At 39.3% G+C, this 23,771-nt stretch overlaps 2 protein-coding genes across 2 annotated transcripts in view; one reads left to right on the forward strand and one right to left on the reverse strand.

The window, feature by feature from the left end:
- GTF2F2 (general transcription factor IIF subunit 2) overlaps nt 1–23,771 on the forward strand; it is a 142,941-nt gene that overhangs the window by 16,819 nt on the left and 102,351 nt on the right. The window lies entirely within an intron of this gene.
- On the reverse strand, nt 5,166–5,768 carry LOC311620244 (transcription elongation factor SPT4-like). The gene is given in 3 exon segments (XM_084879503.1): nt 5,166–5,599; nt 5,602–5,621; nt 5,623–5,768. Coding segments are annotated over 3 exon segments (339 nt in total). The 5' UTR covers nt 5,724–5,768; the 3' UTR covers nt 5,166–5,381.

Consider the following 23,771-nt stretch of genomic DNA (forward strand, 5'->3'; position numbering starts at 1 on the left):
GATGGGTTTTCATCCTTCAGAGTTATTATCCTTTTCTTAATGACATTTGAGGTTCAAAAGTGAGTATTAAATTCCTTTGTTCCCCACTTTACTTCTTGCTCATTATATATATATTTGTATAGGTGATCTTTTTATTTTCTCTTTCTTTTGCTAATCAGATGAGTTCAGCACTGTGATGTGACACTTGGTTAGCCACTGTGCACATTATAATCTATACTTATAATAGAGTAATATGCAAATTGGTTGGGATGCTATCACATAACAACCGAACAGCAGGAGAGTGGCAGTGAGCTACAAGCACAGAGAGCTGCAGGAGGGCGGGGCAGCAAGCTACTTGCTTTGGAGAGCTACGAGAGGAGATGGGCCGGGTGGCCAGCTGAGGCAAGTGGAAGCAAGGTACTTGTGCAGGATTCATGTTCAGGGCCACAAATAAGATATATTCCCCTAAGATATAACATAATTGCTGAGCTAATTGAAAGTATGTGAGAATTTATTTGATGGTGGCAAGCTTGAATTTGCAAGCTTGAATTTGGCCGCATAAACCAACATACATATGCCTTTGAATGTATTTATTTGTATTTGAAGAAAAATGTATATGTGGAAATGTTCTTTGAAGATGCTGAATTACCAGTCATTTTGAAAACTAAACATACCATAGAATTTATAATCTGCCTTGTATGTTATTGTTCAGTAAGTGTGGTAAATGAAGCATAAATAAAGGTATTATTTTCATTTTAACTTGAATTTTTGAGTGCTTTTGGGAAATATTAGCTTGGTGCATATCCCCCATTTGTTGAGAATGGAATATTATTATATAATTTTCAGAGGTTGGAATTAAGCTTTATGTGTATGTGTGTGTGCTTGTTAGCATTCAAACTATAGCCATTTTCTTTGTTGAATCTTCTTATTGCTTTTAAACTTGAATTACAGTATGTCGCCTAAATTATCACCATATGCATATTACTAATTGCCTTGCAATAGGACAGGGAGATTTTATTTAGCCTTATATCTATCATAATTGTAATTATTTTATATCACTTTAGTACATTACTTCTCAAACTTTTTGGTCTCAGGGCCCCTTTATACATTACATGTTGATATAAATAACATTTTAATTAAAAAAAAAATCCATAAACTTGTTTTCCAAAAAGAATTAGTGGGAAGAGTGGCATTTTGCAAATCTCATGAATGTCTAACTCGGGCATTTTTCAACTACTGAGCCACAAGAATTTTTAAAACATGCAATACCCGACTAGCCAGGAGTACTGACTTCTTTTCCCTTAGATTGTCAAATAAAAACATGACAACAGCCAACACAATAGCCATCTGGTGTGAATGAGTCAAAATTATGCCTATTTTTAAAATATATATTTGTATTGTTGATACCCTGTTTCCCTGAAAATAAGAGTGTCTTATATTAATTTTTTCTCCCAAAGTTGCGCTAGGTCTTATTGTCAGGGGATGTCGGAGGATGTCTTATTTTCGGGGAAACACGGTAGTATGATAGATATCTCCCCCCCACACCCTTCCCTCCCTCCTCCTATTCCTAACCCCCACCACTCTATTGCCCATTTTCGTGGGCTATGCATAAAGTATATAAGTTATTTGGTTTATCTCTTCTCGTCCCCCCAACCCCACATCGAGGCATGTCAGTCTGTTCCATGCCTCCATGCTTTGGGTCTTATTTTGTTGGTCGATTCATTTTGTGCATTAGATTTCACAAGTAAGTGAGATCATATGATATTTATCTTTCTCAGTTTGGCTTATTTCACTTAGCATAAACATTTTCCAGTCCATTCTGTCCCAAAGGGTAAGAGCTCTCACTTTTTTACATCTGCATATATTTCATAGTGTAAATGTCCCACAACTTTTTTATCCATTCATCTGCTGATGGGTACTTGAGCCGTTTCCAAATCTTAGCTACTATAAATTATGCTACTGTGAACATAGGGGTGCATATATTCTTCCTAATTATTTTTTTACGGGGTGTAGGGGTAAGATATATTCCCAGGAATGGGATCACTGGGTCAAACAGAAGTTCCATTTTTAATTTTTTGAGGAAACTCCATACTGTTTTCCACAGTGGCTGCACCAGTCTGCATTCCCACCAGCAGTGCACTAGTGTTTCCTTTTCTCCACATTCCCGCCAGCACTTGTTTGTTGATTTTTTTTATAATAGCCATTCTGATGTGTGTGAGGTCTTATCTCATTGTGGTTTTAATTTGCATTTCTCTGATGATTAGTGACTTTGAGCATTTTTTCATATGCCTCTTGGCCATTTATATGTCCTCTTTGGAGTAATTCAAGTCTTCTGCCATTTTTTTAATTGGGTTGTTCATCTTTTGTTAAGTTGTATGAGTACTTATGTTTGGATATTAACTCCTTATCAGATGTATCATTGGCAAATATGTTCTTCCATAGAGTGAGTGGGTTTCCTTTTCATTTTAATGGTGGTTTCTTTTGCTATATAAAACTTTTTATTTTGATGTAGTCCCATTTTTTAATTTTCTTCTTACTTTCTTTGCCCCAGAAGGTGTATCTGTAAACATATTGCTAACATGAAATATCTGAGATTTTACTGCTTATGTTCTGCTCTAAGATTTTTTATAGTTTCATGCCTTACATTGAAATCTTTTATCTATCTTGAGTTTATTCTTTTATATGGTATAAGTTGGTGGTCTAGTTTCATCTTTTTGCATGTGTCTGTTTAGTTTTTCAGCACCATTTGTTGAAGAGACTGCTTTACTCCCATTGTATATTCTTGCCTTCTTTGTCAAATATTGGCCTATTTATTTTTTTTTTTGTCAGATTGGCAAAAAATACATTTTTTGGTGTGCTGTAGAATTTTAGTAATTAATTTATATGTGCCATGAGATGACAAAGGTTGAAAATCGCTGGGCTAGCCTAAAAGAAAAGCTGGATTCTCAAACCTTCTGCATTCAGTGTACAGCAATGTTATTTTGGTTGAAGGATCTGAAGAAAGTCTGACCTGTAGGATATGTAGTTAAAAAATGGAGGAGCAGTTAATAGTATTTTTAGATAATTGTGAATATTCGTGTTTTGATATTACACCAGAACTTTACAAGTGGAAGTTTCTTAAAGGTGAATTGCCATATAGAGTCTGAAACCCTATCAACAAACTTTTTGTGCTTTTACATTGAAACCCACTGGTTTTATTTTATACACTTTGAGCGGCTCTTTCACTTAAGCATGATTTTATAACATTATGTGCCCATCATTTGATGAATATTGAATCACTGTGTTATGTAGTTCTCCATGTTAGCACATTTCATTATACAGTATCAAAATTTTGCATTCATCAACACCATTCATTTAATTAGAACACATGTGTCAAACACAAGGCCCGTGGGCCAAATCCAGCCCGCCAGGCCTTGCAATGTGGCCCGCACCGCGCTGTCATCACTGCACTCCGCTGTCAGTTTATGACATTGTCAGTTTATGACTGTTCAGTAAACCATTCGGCCCGCGATTTAGGCTGGATTTTAGATTTTGGCCCCTTCTCTGATTGAGTTCGACACCCCTAAATTAGAAAGTCTGAATATTGGAGAGCTGTCAAGCTAATGGTAGTAGGTACAAGTTTTTTAAAACTTCTAATTTTGACTTCAAACATTGAATTTTATTAATGTTGAGAAATAATGAATATTGACAGTTGTTTTCTTTGAAAAGATGGGCTTATGCCATTTATTTTTTAGAAAATATCTTTCAGATACCTGCGTCTGAATAACCAGTTTGTCTCTCAATCATTCTTTTTAAAAAAATCTTCACTCAAGGATATGTTTTTATTGATTTTAGAGAGATAGGAAGGCAGAGAGAAACATTGCTTCCCATATAAGACCCCATTGAACCTGAACATAGGCATCTACCTGACCGGGAATCGTACCTGCAGCCTTTTGGTGTATGGATGACGCTCCAACCAACTTAGCCACCCAGACAGGATCAACCATTCTTTTAAATAAAAATGATCTTCCTGGCAAAAGAAGCTATTTCAGCTCCCAACTCATTCACACAAAAGCTTTTCTTTGACACAGACATCTGTGTTGGTATCCAGCAGAAGTGCTTTCTGTGTACTTTGCACTTGGTGTCACAGAATATTAAAGAGTGTGTATCAAGGGTCAAAATTGAATAAAACATTTTGACTGTTCATCAAGGACATTCTTAAGTGAGACTGGCCTTTGTGCCCACTATTGATTTTTCACCATCAGTGCAAATAACGGTAAAAAGTGCAATTGAGTATTTATTTATTTTTTAAATCCTCATCTGAAGATATTTTTTCCATAGATTTTTTAGAGAGGGGGAAAGACAGAAATGTTGATGTGAGAGAAATACATCGATTGGTTGCTTCCTGCAGGAGTCCCACCAAGGCCTGGCCTGGCGAGGAGCCTGCAACCAAGGTACGTGTCCTTGACCGGAATTGAACCCGGTAGGTACTCTTCAGTCTGCAGGCCGAGGCTCTGTCCACTGAGCCAAACTGGCTAGGGCACAATTGAGTATTTTAATTAAAATAGTTTTAACTTTATGGACACCCAAATGATCTTGACCCCTTCATAGACCATGCTCTGAGGAATGTTGATTTAGTGTGCTGTAATGCAGGTCCTATTTTCAGGTATCTTGTGATGTGCTGAAGTTTTTTTTTGTTTTGTTTTTTTATTGGCTGTATCTGAATGGAGACCTCTTCTTCCTCTACTGCTTCTTAGGGCAGCACCATTCATAGCAATGGATTGAATGCCTGCTGTAATGCTTGTTGTTGGTTATATTGAGGGTTTAGTACATATTTTTAATTGGATTTGAGCCTCTGTTAAACTATATCCTTTAGTTTATATACCAACTTTTATGTTGGTATATAATCTGCCTTCATATATACTATATATTATTCTCCCCACAATCTGAGAGGACATCACTTTTAAATTAAATCTCCATTATGTAGGTGAGAAAATAAAAGTTCTAAGAGATTGTGTGACTAGCCCCACTGTATTTCTTTATATTTTGAAATAAATTTTTAAAACAAGCTCTTCTTTTTTTCTCTCCCCCCCCCCCCCTTGGGCTTTGGGTTCTTATTTATTGGAATTTGATAGTCCTGGTCATGGGCAAAGAGGCAGCCAGAGGTGTGGGTAGGAAAAAAAACCTCCTGCTCCACACTCAATTCACTCTGTTAATCCACCAACCCACACCACTCCCACCCCCACTAGAAGTCCAAAGAAGGTAAAATGGCGCAGGAACATGCTGTGCTGCTCTCTCATCAGTCTGTTGATACTCAGAATTGGAGAGTGAGGAGTATTTGAAGTTGTGTCCATTTAGTTTCAGAACAATAAATAAGCAGAGGCAGGAAGCCGTGGCAAAGACACTGGCAGCCTTGCAGCTTGCTAGGCCTTTATAGCTGTGTCTCTGGATTTGTAGGCCACTCCTCCGCTTTTCAGCTCCCTCACGATTCCTTGGGTCAGGCGACCAGTGACTAACCCTGCATATACACCAGACTTCACGTTACTGACTGCCTGCCACTTGGAGACCCAGCTGTCCTCTGGACTCATCATTGCAATGATTCCATCAAAGGAAGAGCTGGTGCAGTCATATACCATCTCTGGCTACCCTTCATCTGAAGGTATGTCACAACCATCATATTCAAACTGGTCTGTAGTCTTGACCAGCGAACAAAACAAACAAGCTTGCAAATGCCGCAGGTCCTTGAGTACCGTCTCCAGAGCCATCCTCTCAGCAGGAACAGAACAGCGAAAGGCTCACAAGCTCTTTAATATAGGTAACAGAATTGCTGCTATGTCTGTCTGAGTAAATGCCTGCTTACTGGGCTCTCATGAATTCTTTGACAACTCCACGTTCTCTCTCACCTCCCTGCGCTTCCATGGCAGCCAGCTCTAAACCCTATCCAGGCTTCCCAACTCTCCTGTGGAAGGAATAAGGAAGCTCAATTTTTTGCTTTCTCTGAGTAACAGCCATGCTTCTGAACATTAACAACTGAAACAAAAATGTATGACTTGAGTGTTTTGTATATTTCCTGAGCTGCTACCAAGGTTTGTAGCTGACTATAAAGATTCATCTTTCAAGTGTTACTGTCAACTGCCTAAGCCATTTCTACTCTCTGAAAAATTAAGCCTAATAGTCGAAAATGCTTCTTATTTAGTGGCTGGAAAGAGTGAAAGGCATGTTTTATATGTTTTCATATTTGGGTATGCATGTATAAATATGTGGTTGGTGTGTATAGCTTCAGTAATCTGGGGATAAGGGTGAGAAGGAGAAAATTTAAAAATTGGAATGTAATATTTAAAATGAAATATTTCAATCCTCTGGAAGTGGAAAGAATAGTGTAACCTTTGGCTAATAGCTATATTTTATAACGGTTGACATTTGCCATATTTTTTAAGGAAACAAAACACGTTACACAGTTGACATCCATTTCCTTTTTCTGGTCCCACCTCCACCTCACTTTTCAGAGGTAATCATTTTCCCGGAGTTAGTATTTATTATTGTGACTCATTGTAGAGTCTGCAATTGTCTATAATAAAAACTTTACAATTTAATGGTAAGAAACCAACAGCATTTTTAGAGATGGTTTAAGCCGAATGTCATCCAAATTTCTAGCAGTTAAGGAAATTCAATGCTTAGATTGAATAGAGATTTTTTTTAGGATAAGGTATATTTTGACAAGCCTTTTTGTTTGTTTCTGTAGTACCTGAATTTTTTTAAATTTCTGAATTTTAACATAAATTATGTGATCAAAAGTAATTATTGAGAAACTTTAAAATTTAGTCCCATATTTTCTGGTGAGAAAAACTGATTGATCAGTGAAGACTATGAGGTTGAAAGAAGATGTTTGAATTCTGTTTTAGCCTTGGCACCATGCATTTTTTATTTTGGTAATGTAGTCCTATATCTGCAATGTAAAAATTACACTGGTAGTGTATGAATTAGATATTTATAGTACTACTAGAGACCTGGTGCATGACATTCGTGCACTGGGGGAGGGGGTTTCTCCACCCGGCTTGCACCCTCTCTCAGTCTGGGACCCCTTGGGGGATGTCTGCCTGCTGACTTAGGCCCGCTTTGGCAGGCAGACATCCCCTGAGGGGTCCTTAGCCCTGTCTCGGAGGTGGGAGATGCTCCCGCCACCACTGCTGGGCTTCCAGCTGTGAGCCTGGCTTCTGGCTGAACACATTGACCACCAGGGAGCAGCTTCTGTGTTGAGCGTCTGCCCTCTGGTGGTCAGTGCACATCATAGGGACCAATTGTTTCACAGTTAAGTCAATTTGCATATTAGGATTTTATTATATAGGACTAGAGGCCTGGTGCACAAAATTTGTGCACGTGGTAGGGGAGTGTCCCTCAGCCCAACCTGCACACTCTCCAATCTGGGACCCCTCAAGGCAGTCAGACATCCCTCTCACAATCCAGGACTGCTGGCTCCTAACTGTTTGCCTTCCTGTCTTCCTGATTGCCCCTAACCACTTCTGCCTGCCAGCCTGATCACCCCCTAACTACTCCCATGCCAACCTGATTGATGTCTAACTGTTCCCCTGCCAGCCTGTTTGTCCCCAGCTTCCCTCCTATGCCTGCCTGGCCACCCCTAACTGCCCTCTCCTGCAGGCTTGATCACCTCCAACTGCCCGCCTTTCCAGATCTGGTCCCTCTCAACTGCCTTCCCCTGCTGGCCATCTTGTGTCCACATAGGGGCAGGATCTTTGATCACATGGGGGCAGCCAGTTTGTGTGTTGGATTGATGGTCAGTCTGCATATTACTCTTTTATTAGATAGGATAGAGGCCTGGATCATGGGTGGGGGCCAGCTGGTTTGCCCTGAAGGGTGTCTCGGATCAGGGTGGGGTTCCCTTGGGGTGTGGGGTGGCCTAGGCGAGGGGCCGGTGGTGGTTTGCAGGCTGATCACGCCCCCTGGCAACCCAAGCAGAGGCCCTGGTATCTGGAATTTATTTACCTTCCACAATTGAAACTTTGTAGCCTGGAGCAGAGTCAAGCCTCCCTCTTGCTCCCTCGCTGCCTTCATTTCTGTTGGTATGTATTTTCTATAATTGAAACTTTGTATCCTTGAATGGAGGCCTAGGCTGGCCATGGCAGGTGGAAAGCTTGGCTTCCTCCATTGCTGGGGGCAACCCTAGACTGCTCTTTCCAGCTCTGTGGCTGCCGCCATTTTTCTTGGGATTTACCTTCTATAATTGAAACTTTGTGGCCTTAAGTGCAGGCCTAGGCTGGCCAGGGTGTGTGGAAAGCTTGGCTTCCTCTATTGCAGGGGAAATGCAAGCCTCTCAACTGCTCTCTGTGGCTGCAGCCATCTTGGTTGGGGTTAATTTGCATACTTGCTCTGATTGGCTGCTGGGCGTGGCTTGGGCCAAGTGATGGTTAATTTGCATATTACTCATTTATTACGTAGGATTCCTCCAAAGAATTGATACATAATTTATGAAAAGAACATTAGCACACTTGTTTTTCACTTTAGTCATTGATGTCTGTTTATTAATATAACCTAAACTTCTACTTTCAGTGCTCATGATTTCCACTTAAATATTATTGCTGAAAATTTACTAAAGTTTCTATTAACTTTATTTTGGAATTCTATTTTCTGTATACCCTTGTGTATGATTTTTATGGAGAATGTCAGAAAGAACGTTAAGCCCTAACTGGTTTGGCTCAGTGGATAGAGTGTCAACATGTGGATTGAAAGGTGGCAGGTTCAATTCTGGTCAAAGGCACATGCCTGGGTTGTGGGCTTGATCCCCAGTAGGGGACATGCAGAAGGCAGCTTATCAATGATTCTCTTGTCACCATTGATGTTTCTATCATTTCTTTTTCAAATTAATAAAAATATTATTTTTTAAAAAAAGATTCAGCCCTAACCACTGTGGAGAACAGTGTGGAGTTTCCTTAAAAAACTGAAAATGGAACTCCCATTTGACCCAGTAATCCCATTCCTAGGAATATATCCCAAGAAACTAGAAACACCAATCAGAAAGGATATATGCACTCCTATGTTCATAGCAGCACAATCTACAATAGCTAGAATCTGGAAACAACCTAGGTGCTCGTCAGCAGATGATTGGATCCAAAAACTATGGTACGTCTACACAATGGAATACTATGCTGCCATAAAAAAGAAGGAATTCTCATCATTTGCAGCAACCTGGATAGAACTAGAGAACATCATGCTGAGTGAAATAAGCCAGTCAATGAAAGAGAAATACCACATGGACTCACTCATTTATGGATATTAAAGAACATTATAAACTGATTAACCAAAAGTCAGATATAAAGACAGTAAAGCAACAAGCAGACTGTAAAATTATAGCGGGGAGGGTAGGGAGATCTGGGGGAGATAAGAGATCAACCGAAGGACTTGTATACATGCATATAAGTACAACCGATGGACACAAAACTCTGGGGAGGGAGGGTATGTGTGGGAGGGGGGGCAATGTTAAAATATGTACACAGATAATAATTTAATAAAAAATTAATTAATTAATTAATTAATTAATTAATTTAAAAAAAGAAAAGAAAATACTCAAAGCCAAAATCGGTTTGGCTGCGGACTGAACGGTCCCAGGTTCGATCCCGGTCAAGGGCATGTACCTTGGTTGCGGGCACATCCCCAGTAGGAAGTGTGCAAGAGGAAGCTGATGGATGTTTCTCTCTCACCAATGTTTCTAACTCTCTATCCCTCTTCCTCTCTGTAAAAAATCAATAAAATATATTTTTAAAAAAGAAAATATTCAGAGACATAAACAGATACTTGGAAGCATAAATGTCCAAAGCACGATTAATTATTAGAGCCAAAAATAGCATGAAAAAACTTGTTATTTAATATTAGGGAAGTACTTATAACTCATGTTTTCATTGGTATATAATGCAATCATTAAAAACTATTTTCAAAAAATGTCAATAACAAAATGCTCTTGTTATAATACTAAGTGAATGATAAATAAAGACACAGGTATTCAATTTCAAAAAAAAAAAAAAAAAGAATCAGCCCTGACTGGTTTGGCTTAGTGGGTAAAGGGTTAGCCTGTGGACTGAAGGGTCCCAGGTTCGATTGTGGTTAAGGGCATGAACCTTGGTTGTGGGCACATCCCCAGTGCAGGAGGCAGCTGATCGATGTTTCTCTCTCATCAATGTTTCTAACTATCCTTCTCCTTTCCTCTCTATAAAAAATCAATAAAATATATTTAAAAGAAAAGAATCATTAAGTAATTTTTAACTTTATTGTATGTTGTATTTGCCTATTCCTAAAATCTGTGATGCTCAGCTTTTATTATCAAACCTGTCTATTACGTAAAACAGTTGAAAATAATTTAGGATTTTTCATCATACCTGGAAGAAATGACAGGCTGTACAAGCACGTTTCTTTTTTTTTTTTTGCTTTTGATTTTCTATAGCTTCCAGGTTATAAAGCTGGTTATTTGTTTTGATTCCTGTATACTGAGATCTTTGATAGAACCTGGCTTTTTTTTACAAACCGACCTCAGCTTAGTAAAATCAATTTTACAGTGTAAACTATCTACTTGGGATATTAAAATGAAGTCATTGAAAAAATTTTCATTTTTAAAAACTCATTTTCTTTGGCTTTTCCAAATAATTTTATGGTTTTGTGGATGTGTTTTGTTTTGTTTTGTTTATAAAGAAAGAAAAAACCTCACTCAAGGTTTTGATTGCACACAGGCATTGTCTCTTCGGTAGTGCTTTGGGCATAAGTGTATTGTTCTTATGTCAGAATCTGAAAGGGAGAAAATGCCATGTAACTAATTTTTCTTTTTCTGCCACATAGCTTCTTATTAAGAAATACAAGACACTTTACTTTGTTGGCTTTATATTTTTGTTGCTTGAAATCTTATTTGTTGATATGGTGATAGTACCAGTATAATAATCCCCTGTGGAAAAAAAAAGCCAACACTTTAAAATTGGTTCATTACTTTAAAAAGCAGCACATATTCTTTATTTTTTAATGTGAAATGTTTTTATGTGAAAAAGTAGCAGTCCCTTCTCCACAGCCTCACTGGTCCCACTTTTGGGGGGCACCCAGTGCTGACGAAAGGTTCTGCAATGAACAGCTACATCACAACAGCTACCAGGATGAATTTGAAGCCTGCATTTCAACTGTATTCTTACGCCTTGGATCATTTTATGTTTTTGTAAAATTTGGTTTAGAAGAATTAAAGAAACTTTTTATGCAGACATATAAATCTACAATGTTCACATCTTACCATTAAGCAGTTAACAGATAGGTAATCTGTTGAGCACATACTTTGTTCGCTATGGTGATCACTGTGCATGAATTATTTCATTTATTTCATGCAAGGAGCCTATGAGGTAGGCACCATTGTGATTTAATTTATTATAAGAGGAATGGGTTTATATAGGATATAATTTGACCAACATCATCCAGTTTGTAAGCCTGTGCCCTAAATCATTATACTAGTTTTCAGAGTGTGAATGCACAATTTCACGAGTAATGTGCAGCAATGAAAACAGAAAGGGAAGTAGAATGGAAAATTTTGCCTTTTTAAGTTTGAATATTTCAAACATACCCTGAAGTAGAATAATATAGCAATCCCTGTATACCCTCTCCCATCTTTAGGGATTTATGGTAGATCTCTTCCCCCCGCCCCCCCCTCCTGGCATTATGGTAGATTTTTAAATGTGCTGTCAATGATTAGAGCGTGTTACTTTTATTAAAAGATATAATTTTACTTTATTCATATATATTTGTACCCCTAATTGTCCTGCTGAACTTTATCCCCAAAGGCTCTACAGGGCTGTATATTACTGTGATATATAGTTTCACTTACTATACACTTTAGTAGTTCCTTCATAAATTCCCTATTGGTTTGTCCTGCAGAAATGAAAATAATCTGTCGGATCATTGTCTGCAGATTATGGCTATGTTTTTAACCTGCCACTTTCTAGATGTAGATGTCAGTGTAGTGATTCTCACCTAAGGGCAACCTTGGCAGCATCTGGAGACATTTTTTATTGTTACAACGTAGAGTGTATTACTGGCACCCAATGATCAGGAAGTCCTGCTGTACACAGAACAGCCCCTCACAACAGAGTTACTCAGCCCAAAGAGAATAGAATTCCTGTTCCAATATAAGAGAAACGATATTATATTTAGTGGACAAGCAATTTAGTATAGCTACTGGCGATATTATTAAAGTTATAAAATACAGTAGTCTCCCTCTCTCACCCCCATCTGTAGGGGTAACATTCCAAGATCCCCATTGGATGTGTGAAACTACGGGTAGTTCACTATGTTTTTCCCTACACATACATATCTATGATAGAGTTTAATTTATAAATTAGGTACAGTGTGAGATTAATAATAACAGAATAATTATAGCAGTATACTGTAATACAAGTTATGTCAGTGGCTTTGGAGACATTATTATTTTTTAAATATGTTTTTTTATTGATTTCAGAGAGGAAGGGAGAGGGAGAAAAGGATAGAAACATCAATGATGCAATAGAATCATTAATCGGCTCTCTACTGCACACCCCCTCCTGGGGACCAAGCCTGCAATCTGGGCATGTGCCTTGACTAGAATTGAGCCTGAGACCCTTGAGTTCACAGGCTTATGCTGTATCAACTAAGCCAAACTGGCTAGGGCTGGGAACATTATAAAGTAAAATAACAGTTATGTGCACACAAGCACTGTGATATGGAGACAGTTTATCTGATAACCTAGGCAGCTACTAAGTAACTAGTGGGCGGGGAGCGCATACCGTGTGGATGCACTGGGCAGAGGGATGGCTTGAGATTCATCATGCTGTTCTGAACATGCGATTTAAAAGTTATGAGTTGTGTATTTCTGGAATTTAATATTTCTGGATAGCAGTTGGCTGCGGGTGACTGAAACCACAGAAAGCAAAACTGGATAATGGGAGGTGGGTGTACTGTAAATGTTCTCCTCCCCAGTGGTCGTTTTTGTTGTTTTCCTGCTATTCTTTTATCCTGACCCTCCTCCTGTCTCTTTACTTCTCTTTTGTTATATCAGAAGAAATCTAAGTACTTACCAGAGACTGTTTTTGAGGTCTCATCTTCTGTTTTTTAAAAATATCTACTCTTAAGTACCCTATTTTTTCACTACCCATTGTTTGTCAGATTGCTCATTTAAAACAAATTTGGGTGTTTACCACGATCATAAAAGCACAGTTTTCTTATTCTGTCAAGTCCTGACTGAAGAAAATTTATGGAGCAATAAATATGGTGTTTTAAACATTTCACTACTTTTGAAAAATTTTTTACAATTAGAAAGATATGCCTTCCTGCTTCTTTCTCACAAAAGTTTACCAGGAAAAGAAAAATACACTTTATTTTCTTTCCCACTCCCCCCTCCCCCCTTTCTTTTTAACTTTCATTGTGGAAAATTTTAAAGCATATATAAAAGTAGGGAAATAGTTATCAACATGTGGTCTTCCTGTTTCAGCAATACCCCAGCCACTGTCCTTTTGTACCTCACTGGATTATTTTAAAGAAAATAATTCACATCATTCCATCCTTAAATTCTTTTTTTTTTTCTTCTTTTTTTAAATATATTTTATTGATTTCTTACAGAGAGGAAGGGAGAGAGATAGAGAGCTAGAAATGCTGATGAGAGAGAAACATCGACCAGCTGCCTCTTGCACACGCCCTGCCGGGGATGTGCCCGCAACTGATGTTCATGCCCTTGACCGGAATCGAACCTGGACCCTTCAGTCCGCAGACTGACGCTCTACCACTGAGCCAAACCGGTTTTGGCTCATCCTTAAATTCTTAAGTACATGTCTCCATCAGGATCCTTTTATAAAAAATACATAATCGTGCAGCCTGTGTGGCTCAATGCAAAATGACGCAGTAAACATTTTTTTAAGTTCTGAAATAAAACCTCATTCTTCCATGTCCTTACCAACTGTTAGAAATAGGCAGCTGTGGCCTGGCCGGAGGCGAAGCACTGACAGAGCCTGCCAGCAGCTCTGAAAGGCTGCTGTGTGTGAAACGAAATGCAGCTGACGTCTTTGTTTTTTTAGAGCTCTATATGCACATCAGTCCAATTTCTTGCTTATATGGTATCATTAGTGGTTCTAAAAGAAGAAGGGGGATACATAATGTTTTTATATAGATACTAGGACCCCGTACATGAAATTCATGCACAAGTACGGTCCCTAGGCCTGCCCTGTGATCAAGGCCATCTTCCTCCACTGCCCACAGCCAGCCCCTCTTCCCGCCGCCTCCTCCCCCGCCCTCCCCAGTTCCCTATTCCCCACGGGTGGTCAGTGGAGAGGTGGTCAATGCGCTTCATAGTGACTGCTCCAGTAGTCATTCTGGTCATTCTGCCATTAGGGTCAATTTGCATATTACCCTTTTATTATATATAGGATAAAGGCCTGGTGCGTGGGTGGGGGCCGGCTGGCCTGCCCTGAAGGGAGCCCCAGATCAGGTTTGGGGTTCCTGCTGTGGGGTGGGATCAGCCGGGGCAAGGGGCCACAGGGCTTGCAGGCTGGCCACGCCCCTGATCACGGTGAGGGTCCCTCTTGAGGGTGGGGCTGGCCTGGGCTTGGGGCTACCAAGGGTTTGCAGGCTGTCCATGTCCCCATTGGGGTGGGGGTCCCTGTTGGGGAGGGGGGCTGGCCTGGGTGAGAGGCTTCTGGCAGTTTGCAGGCCATCCATGCCACCATCAGGGTGCGGGGGGGCGGGGGGAGGGAGGGGGGTGTGCCCAGCCTGGGCAAGGGGCTACAGGCAGTTTGCAGGTTTGCAGGCCAGCCACACCCCTGGCTTTGTCAGGAAGGGTGCCTGGAAGACATCCGGCCTATCCGATCTAATTAGCATATTACCCTTTTATTAGTATAGATGTATTTGGTTCCCTCTAAAAGAGCCTTTCTTTAAAATATATCTTATGGTTGGAAGTTGTGGCCTTCTCTTCTATCCTTCTTTGCTCAGAGAGAAAAAAAAAGCAAACCACACAGGGCTGTTGACTGTATTGGTTTCTTTTATTATGCAGAACTTTTTTCTTACTCTATAACTTATGTGTCATTATTAAGCAGTTTCTTGAGAGAAATACCTATACTGTTTAGCAATGGCAAATGTCTGAGGACATTTAGAGCAGTTCTCAATCCCTTTTTTTCATAGCCTCTCTGTAAAAAGTGATGTTTCTTTCATTCCCAAATTAGGGACAGACGCCCATGGACCAGGGACTGTGGTATAGATGCCTGCGATGCTCTCAGTGCCTGCCCATAGTCCTTCAGCCCCTTTCATTTCTAAATCTTAGCATCTGTCTCTGCCTGGGAGCTTTCTCTGCTGGCAGCTCCTCTGCCCATCTGGAGGGCAGGTTAGAACTGCCAGGATATTAACACACCCTCTGGGAGCAGCCCTCAACCAATATCTGACAGTAATTGGTGTGTGTATACTGAATACCCAGCTCTCGTAACCTCACGTGGGATAGACAACGCCAGGCACACGGCGTAACCTATCTTCCCGAGTTCTGCAGCAGGGCTGAGCGACAGTTTTCCACAGGGGTACACAGCTAGTACCAGTGTTCTAAACTCGTCTCTTTATTGATTTCTTTCCTCTTCCTGTCTTTCCCCCAATTCTTTCAGTTTTCTGGGGTCACTTTGCAAATAGACTACCTGAACTTTAAAACATTGTCTCAGAGTCAGCTTCTGACTTTTTTTTTTTTTTTTTTTTTAAGAGAGAGAGAGAGACCTGATGTGTTCTTTGATCCTCTGCCTTCTTTTTGAAACTCTGTGCATCCAAATGATTTAAAACCCTAATGTAATATCTGCGATAGTGCAGGTACAGTATACTTTAATAGACTCAAATATCCTAAGACTGAGGTTCAGCTAGATTTGAAGTAGGAAGCTAACATGTATCTAACATGTACAAAAATGGTATCTTTGGAGCATACCATTTTTTTTTTATGGCTGTGTCACTGCAAGTGTTGCTTTCTCTCCTCTTAATTGCTGCCTGTTTCTGCTGCTTCCCAGTCAGCTCCTTTTACCATTCTAACTGAACACCATCATCTTCCTCAGCTATCTCCCCTCACCCCCTCTATGACTGAGCACACTGCTCATGCCCTCTCTGGGCTTCTTTACAAGCTCCCTCAGTCCCACTGGGTAAACATCCCTACCCTTCTCTTCATTTGGACTTCTTTAATTCTGCCATTAACAGTCGTTGCAGTCTCAAGAGGTTTTCTCAGATACCACCTCTCGTCCCTATTTCTGACTTATAACCACTAGTCTTTTATATATGCAGGTTCTCTATATTCCTAAAAGCCATTAGAATATAATTTATTGAGGAAGACCCGTGCAAGGGAAAAATATACTACATTAACTGAAAAACCTCGTTTTTTGGAAATAGTTTCATTTCAAGACTACAAAATTCACGAAAAATAGTTCAAATAAATTAGCTGCATCACTGATTCAACTGACATTCACTTTCTACAAAAGCCATTACTTGCTTCTAACTACTGTCAGAAAAAAATATTAAAAGGCTTTAAGTGAGAGAAAGAAAAATTAATTGGAGCCTATGTAATAAGTTTTAAACTGGAAACATGACTCGTAGTTTTATTTTTTTTGACATGTTAGTCTTTAAGAAGTTTAATGTTTCTAATATTGCAGCATTTCTAAACAGTACTGGTTGTGTCCACTGTAACACTTTTGCTTAAAAGTTAAATAAGTAATATTAGGAAGGAACCAAAATTACTCAGCATATGTAAGAGATTAGTATAGGAAATTTAATATTGAATCCATGAATTAAAAATCAAAGCACAGCTACCAGTGTTCTATATTTTGTTTGTTTTTTATTATTTACTAGAGGTCTGGTGCATGGAATTCGTGCACTCAGTGTGGGAGAGGGGTCCCTCAGCCTGGCCTGCACCCTCTCACAATCTGGGAGCCCTTGCGGGTTGTCTGACTGATGGCTTAGGCCCACTCCTTGTGGGGAGCAGGCCTAAGCCATCAGTCGGACATACTTAGCGCTGCTGTGGATGTGGGAGAGGCTCCTGCCATCGCCACTTCACTTGCCAGCCATGAGCCTGGCTTCTGGCTCCTGACCACCAGGGGGCAACTCCTGTGTTGAGCATCTGCCCCTGATAGTCAGTTCACATCATAGCAGCTGGACATTCTGCCATTTGGTCAATTTGCATATTTGCCTTTTATTAAATAGGATAGTACAGTGTTCTATATTTTGATTGGAGTAATGGTTACATGGATGTGTTCACTTTATGAAAATTTATCAAAGCTATAAATTTATGATTTGTGTATTTTTCTTAAATGTAGATTGTATTTCAATAAAAACATTAACAAAGCAAAGCACAAGAGGAACACACATTTTATTAAAAATCCATCAACCAGATCTCTTAGTTGATTCAAAAAATTAGATCACATGTGTTAAATCATATTGTGTTAGTTTGCTAGGGCTGCCATAACAAAATACCATAGGCTAAGTGGCTTAAACAACAAATATATTTTTTCACAGTTCTGGAAACCAGAAGGCTAATTTTAAGATTGTGTCAGATTACTTTCTTCTGGCTGTTTGTTTTTTTATTTTTTAAATAAATCTTTATTGTTCATATTATTACAAATATTCCTCATATTTCCCCCCCTCCATTGCTCCCCTCCACCAGGTTCCCACCCCACCCTCTGCCCTTTCCCCACCCCGCCCATTGTCCTCATCCATAGGTGCACAGTTTATGTTCAGTCTCTTCCCACACTCCCCACTCCCCTTTTCCCCAATAATCGTCAGTTCACTCCACTTCCATACCTCTGATTCTGTTATATTCACCAGTTAATATTGTTCATCAGATTTTTTTAAAAATTTCATTGGTTTTTAGATTCACTTGTTGATAGTTATGTATTTGTTGTTCATAATTTTTATCTTTGTTTACTTTCTCTTCTGAAAGAACCCCCTTCAGCAATTCATATAATTCTGGTTTGAAGTTGATGAACTCCCTTAGCTTTTTTTTATTAGTGAAGCTCTTTATCTGGCCTTCGATTCTGAGTGATAGCTTTGCTGGGTAAAGTATTTTTGGCTGTAGGTTCTTGCTATTCATCACCTTGAATATTTCTTGCCATTCCCATCTGGCCTGCATGGTTTCTGTTGAGAAATCAGCTGACAATTGTATGGGTGTTCCTTTATAGGTAACTACCTGCTTTTCTCTTGCTGCTTTTAATATTCTCTCTTTGTCTTTTGCTCTTGGAATTTTAATTATGATGTGTCTTGGTGTGGACCTCTTTGGATTCCTTTTGTTTGGGGTTCTGTGGGCTTCCTGGACTTGTAAGTCTAATTCTTTCACCAGGTGGGGGAAGTTTTCTGTCACTGTTTCTTTCATTATGTTTTCGGGTATCTTTCTCTCGTCTTCTGGGACCCCCATAATTCTGATGTTGGTTCGCTTGAAATTGTCCCAGAGGTTTCTTACTTTATCTTCAACTTTCTGGATTCTCTTGTCTTCTTGCTTCTGCGGAGGAGTGTCTTCTGGCTCTTTATGTTCCAAATCTTTGACTTGATTCTTGCAATCTTCCATTCTGTTTTTAGGACTCTATAATATTTTTTATTTCAGACAATGTATTCTTTATTTCTTGTTGATCCCTTATTATTTCTTGCTGATCCCTTATTATTTCTAGATGATCCCTTTTCATATCCTCATAGGTCTCGTTTATTTTATCGGCCTTTTCTAGGAAATTCTTGAAAAACCTTATAAGCGTGGTTTTGAACTCTATATCCAGTCACCTTTTTATCCTCCATTTCTTTCATTTGTGATCTGTTTCCTTGTCTCAGCATTTTCGTAGCTTCCCTGAGTTGGTAGCCTTAAAAGTCTCTGTTCAGCTTGGATGGGGCGGAGTTTCAGGGTGGAGCCTACAGCCTTGGCTTCTGTCAGCCACGCCCTATGAGGCTCCTGAGTCTCAGTGTTCTCAGTGTCCTTCAGTACTCGCTGCAATCACCTCTGAGAGAAAGGTGCCCTCGAGTTTCGCCTGCTACCAAACAGTCTAGGCTCTCCCCCAATGAGCCCGGAACTGGGGTTCAGTTCAGTTGGAAGTGGGGTTGGAAGTGGGGTTCAGAGCAGTCTGGAGCTTTTGTCTTCTTCCCGCTGAATTGTGGCACAGTCAACTGTCCGTTCTCTGCGCGCAATGTGCACGCCTCCGGGACTTCCTTTCGCCGCTCCCCTGGGTTTCCACCTTACAGCCCAGGCTTCCTCTGTATGAGCCTGCGTCCCCAGGATCTGGCCTAGAACTGGGGTTCAGTGCTGTCGGATCTGGGGTTCAGCACAGTCTGGAGCTTTTATCTCCTTCCCGCTAGGGAACGCCAGCCAGGCACTCAGCCGCCCCATCCTCTCTGGCTCTGTCCTCTCCACGCACACCATATCTCCATACCTTAGGCTTTTACAGCTCCTCTGCTTTTCCTTCTTGTTTTCTCCTTGCTTCTCATTGTAGAATTTCCAGTCAGTCGACTTTCCTGTAGTTCTAGGAAATGTCCATTTTGTATTTTAGTTGTATTTTATTGAAATTGTTGTGTGAGGCTGCAGTTAGGTGTTTACGTATGCTGCCATCTTGGATTCTCCTTCAGATTACTTTCTCCTGAGGCCTCTCTCCTGGGCAGGCAAATACAGTATACTTTAATAACCCCAAATAATAGACCCTCATGCTGCCTTTTTATACGGTTGTTCCTCTGCACATGTACACCTGGTGCGTCTCTTCTTATAAGGACACCAGGCACGTTGGATTAGGGCCTCCCTAACTAGAGTTACAGTTTACTATTTCTGCATTGATTAAGGTTTCTCCTGAAGCTGACTCTGTGGGTTATGATATGACATTTGATTGGGAACCTGGGAGTGAAATCTGCAGCACAAGATTATGTCTGTCCCGTAGTTTACTAGTATTCATTATTGGAAAGTAGTGCATGATTTTTTTAAGTATGTTAGCTTTAGCATTAGTGTAAAAATGCAAGCAGTAGCTTTTCTTGATCATTCTGTTGACATATTGGGGGGGGGGTGGATCTAATTGTTTGAGTAGTTTACCACGGAGTTATTAATTTAGAAACTTGAAGGTGATAATAGTCAGTTAGGAAACAATAGCTGCCCTGCTAGTTAAAGCCTCAGACTCTTCTTTCTCTCTCTGCAGGTAGCATTTTATGTAACTCTTTCTTTCATTCATCCCTTACTTACTGTTTCTTAAAAATGGGCCATGTCTGGCTTCCACCGTTCCATTTTTCAGACTACATTTATGTTTTCTAGTTTATTTCACTCCCTCCAAGAGAACTCTAAAACAGCATACCAGATGCTTTAGATCCTAAGCAGTTTTAATTGCTCAAAAATACAAGGAAACAGGAGGATTGTGCCCTTCTCCATCCACCTTCACACTCCTCCTCCACCCCAAAGCGAGGGAGGGGAATATGGTACAAAAGTTGATTGTATCTCAGAGCTCTGTGAAGTTGTTCCTTTGCATAACTAGTAGATAAATACCCTCCCCATTTCACATTTGATTAAATATATTATTTTCCTTAGTTGTTTCCATAAGAATTTTTAGTTCTTTTCTAAAAATTAGTTTGGTGGTAATTCCCAGGTAGCTATTCTGGATTTAATCGAGAAGTGATTCTGTACCTGAATGAGGAAAATTTGCCGAGCTCACAGGAGTTTCTTTCTTGGTTAGATTTATTCCCTGACCTATGAGTCACCCCCTTTTCCTTTCTGTGGCCGTAGCCCCCACATGTCTCAGAAATGGGTTCTTTATCCTAGTTTTTTCTTCTTTCAAACTCACTAGACTGACTGGATTCCTTCTTGGTTAACTTGGGTTTATTCCAGTATTTTAAGCCAAGTCTTGGCCTAGTCTAATGAAAGGAACTGCCAGTCTTTCTTTAACATTATCTTACCTTTTTCAAGGCTTATGTTCTTCCAAGTCTGCTTCTGAGTTGCTGGTTTCCAGTCTGAAGGAGGTATCACACAGTGGTCAAAAGCTTGGCACTTTGAGGTGGCTTACTAGCCGTGCGACCATGGCAAGTTGCTTAACTCCATGGATCTGTTCACTCATCTGTAAAACAGGGGTTCTTCCCAGCTCTTACCTTTTGTGATTAACAGGCATCCCAAAATAGCAGTGATTAAACATATTTTTCTTTGTAACGGAAATTCTGATGTTAGAAATTCAGTTCTGGGATGGCGATTCCATGGTTATTAGCACTGTTGCTATCATTAGTTTGAGGCTTCCATCCTGAAGGTGATGCAGACTGACTTCTGCAATTATAATCATCACATCCACATCCCAGGCAGCGAAATGGAAGCAAGAGGACAAAGCAAAAGGTTCGCCTGGCTTTGTAACCCTTTACAGGACTGTATCCAAAAGTCACACCCTATGAGTTTTTGCATATATTCCCATGGTCAGAACTTGATATGTTGGCCGCACCTAGCAGCCTCTGAACCCTGGGAAATACAGGCTTTTATCTGGATACAATTGCCACACTGAACCAGGATTCAGTTACTAACAAAGCAGAGAATGGGTGTTGGATTAATTAGCAGTCTCTGCACCGCACTTAAAGGAGATAATGCATGTAAAGTACTGAGTACTGTGCCTGAAACCTAATAACAAACAACTCAGCGAATGCCAGGCACTTTTATAATCTCCCCTAAAAGGACAGATTATCAGCGCATCCCACTTTTTCTTATTTTTCCACTCATTCATATTCTTTACCAAGGAAGTATAATTCCCTGAAACTTACAGAAACAACCATAGATGATTTCTTTGAAGGGAAAAGGTACAAAGTAGTAGTTGTTCCCTTGTTGGAAAACCATTCATTTCTGTAGAAGAGGTTTCAGTGTTTACTTACTTAACATTGGTGTAGTTGATATGTCTCTTTTTACTTTGATTTTTAAATTCTCAACCACTTTTCCATTGTCTTAAACCAAAAAAAAAAAAAAAAAAAAAAAAAAAACCCACGTTGTTTTGGTACATAATAAGATAATTGAAAGTAATTCTACTTAAAATATTTTATTATATTCTTTAGTTATATTTAGTCTTAATGTGATACTGAATGAAGATTGGGAATGCTTTTACTTAATGCGTAGTGTTGGCTTCACCAAACACCTAGGTGTTAACTGTTAAGTTTTTATATCTAGCTTTATTTTTCTATATACCCATCATTTAGTAAATTTTACAATATACAATTTTTGTTCTTTTATTAGCAAGAGATATAGATAAAACTCCATTTATTGCCTCTTAAGTACAGTCAACCTTATCTATAATAATAAAAGGATAATATTATATGCTAATTAGACCAGAGTCATTCCTGGCCTGGCCGGGGTCCCTGCCTGTGGGCAGCCCCAGGGAAGCCAGCCGGGGTCTCGGGTGCTGGAGGCAGCTGGAGGAGTGAAGCAGCCTGGGTCCTGGGTGCTGGAGGGAAGCCAGTGCCAGCAACCAGGGTAGGAAGGCCTACTCTTGCACAATTTTCATGCATCAGGCCTCTAGTATTCAAATGATCTAAATGTTGATAAGATAGAAGAGGAAAAGTTATATTTACCTGGGAACCAAATATAAGTATAACTGGGAACCAAAAAATTACTCCTGCTTTCAGTTTTCAAGATAGCTGAATATTTATACACTGAATTGCAGTGTGTTATTTTTGGCTGTGTTGTAACAAGTAAACACATTTATCACAGATGTCTGCAGTTGAAATTTTTTGGTTTGTTTTATAAACCAGTCACCTATGACTTTTAGATTCTTGAATTTGCTGTTTCTCTCCCATACTAATCAAATCTTTATTAATAATTATTTATGTATCCAGCTAAGGAGGAGTTATACATTCCTTTTCTTTCTATAAGTGTGTTTTTTAAAATACCTATACATAGATAGGAAAAGTGTGTAAAAATGTTAGAATGTATGATCATGGGTGTCTGCATGCATACTTATTTCTAATATGTGTTTTCAAAAAAAAAAAAAAAAAAAATATATATATATATATATATATATATATATATATATATATATATATACACATATAAAAATTTATCAAATGGTATGCTACATAAAGTAAATGCTAAATGCTCTAGTTTGTTGTTGTTTTTAACTGTATTAAGTCGTAGAAAGTTACCGAATTTCCAGCAACAATTGAGCTTAAAGTTAGTATCATTTAAAAACTCTTAGCCTTAAAAACTAATTAATAAACATCTGTCATGAAGCAAAATAAGTGGAGGTGGAATTAAGAAGAAATCAGTGTACTTGCTCAATTTTATTGTAATGATGTAAAAATGTGCTAAACAGCCGAAGCCGGTTTGGCTCAGTGGTAAAATGTCAGTCTGTGGACTGAAAGGTCCCAGGTTCGATTCCGGTCAAGGGCATGTACATTGGTTGCAGGCACATCCCCGGTAGGGGGTGTGCAAGAAGCAGCTGGTCAATGTTTCTCTCATATTGACGTTTCCAGCTCTCTCTCTCTCTCTCTCTCCCTTCCTCTCTGTAAAAAATCAATAAAATTAAAAAAAAAAGATTATTAAAAAACGAATATGCTAATCATCCTAGAGAACAGCAATCAAAATTACTTTTGAAAAGTTGGGCCTGTCTTCAGAAAGGAATTTTTAAAACTTAACTGGATTGTTGTTTTTAAAAAGATATATCTATACTAAAACTTGCTTTTAAACGTCACTGACTATACTCTAGAATCTGGGTTTGGAAAAAACTTGTCATACTATTAATATGACACTTCAGGTGTTGTATCATTTGATGAATTTATATTTTATGCTAGGGAACAATTTTTAAAGATATATAATAATATCCAATTCAGTATTTTTT

The sequence above is a fragment of the Pipistrellus hanaki genome (genome assembly GCF_964339955.1).
Source record: "Pipistrellus hanaki genome assembly, chromosome: 3".
Lineage (NCBI taxonomy): Eukaryota > Metazoa > Chordata > Mammalia > Chiroptera > Vespertilionidae > Pipistrellus > Pipistrellus hanaki.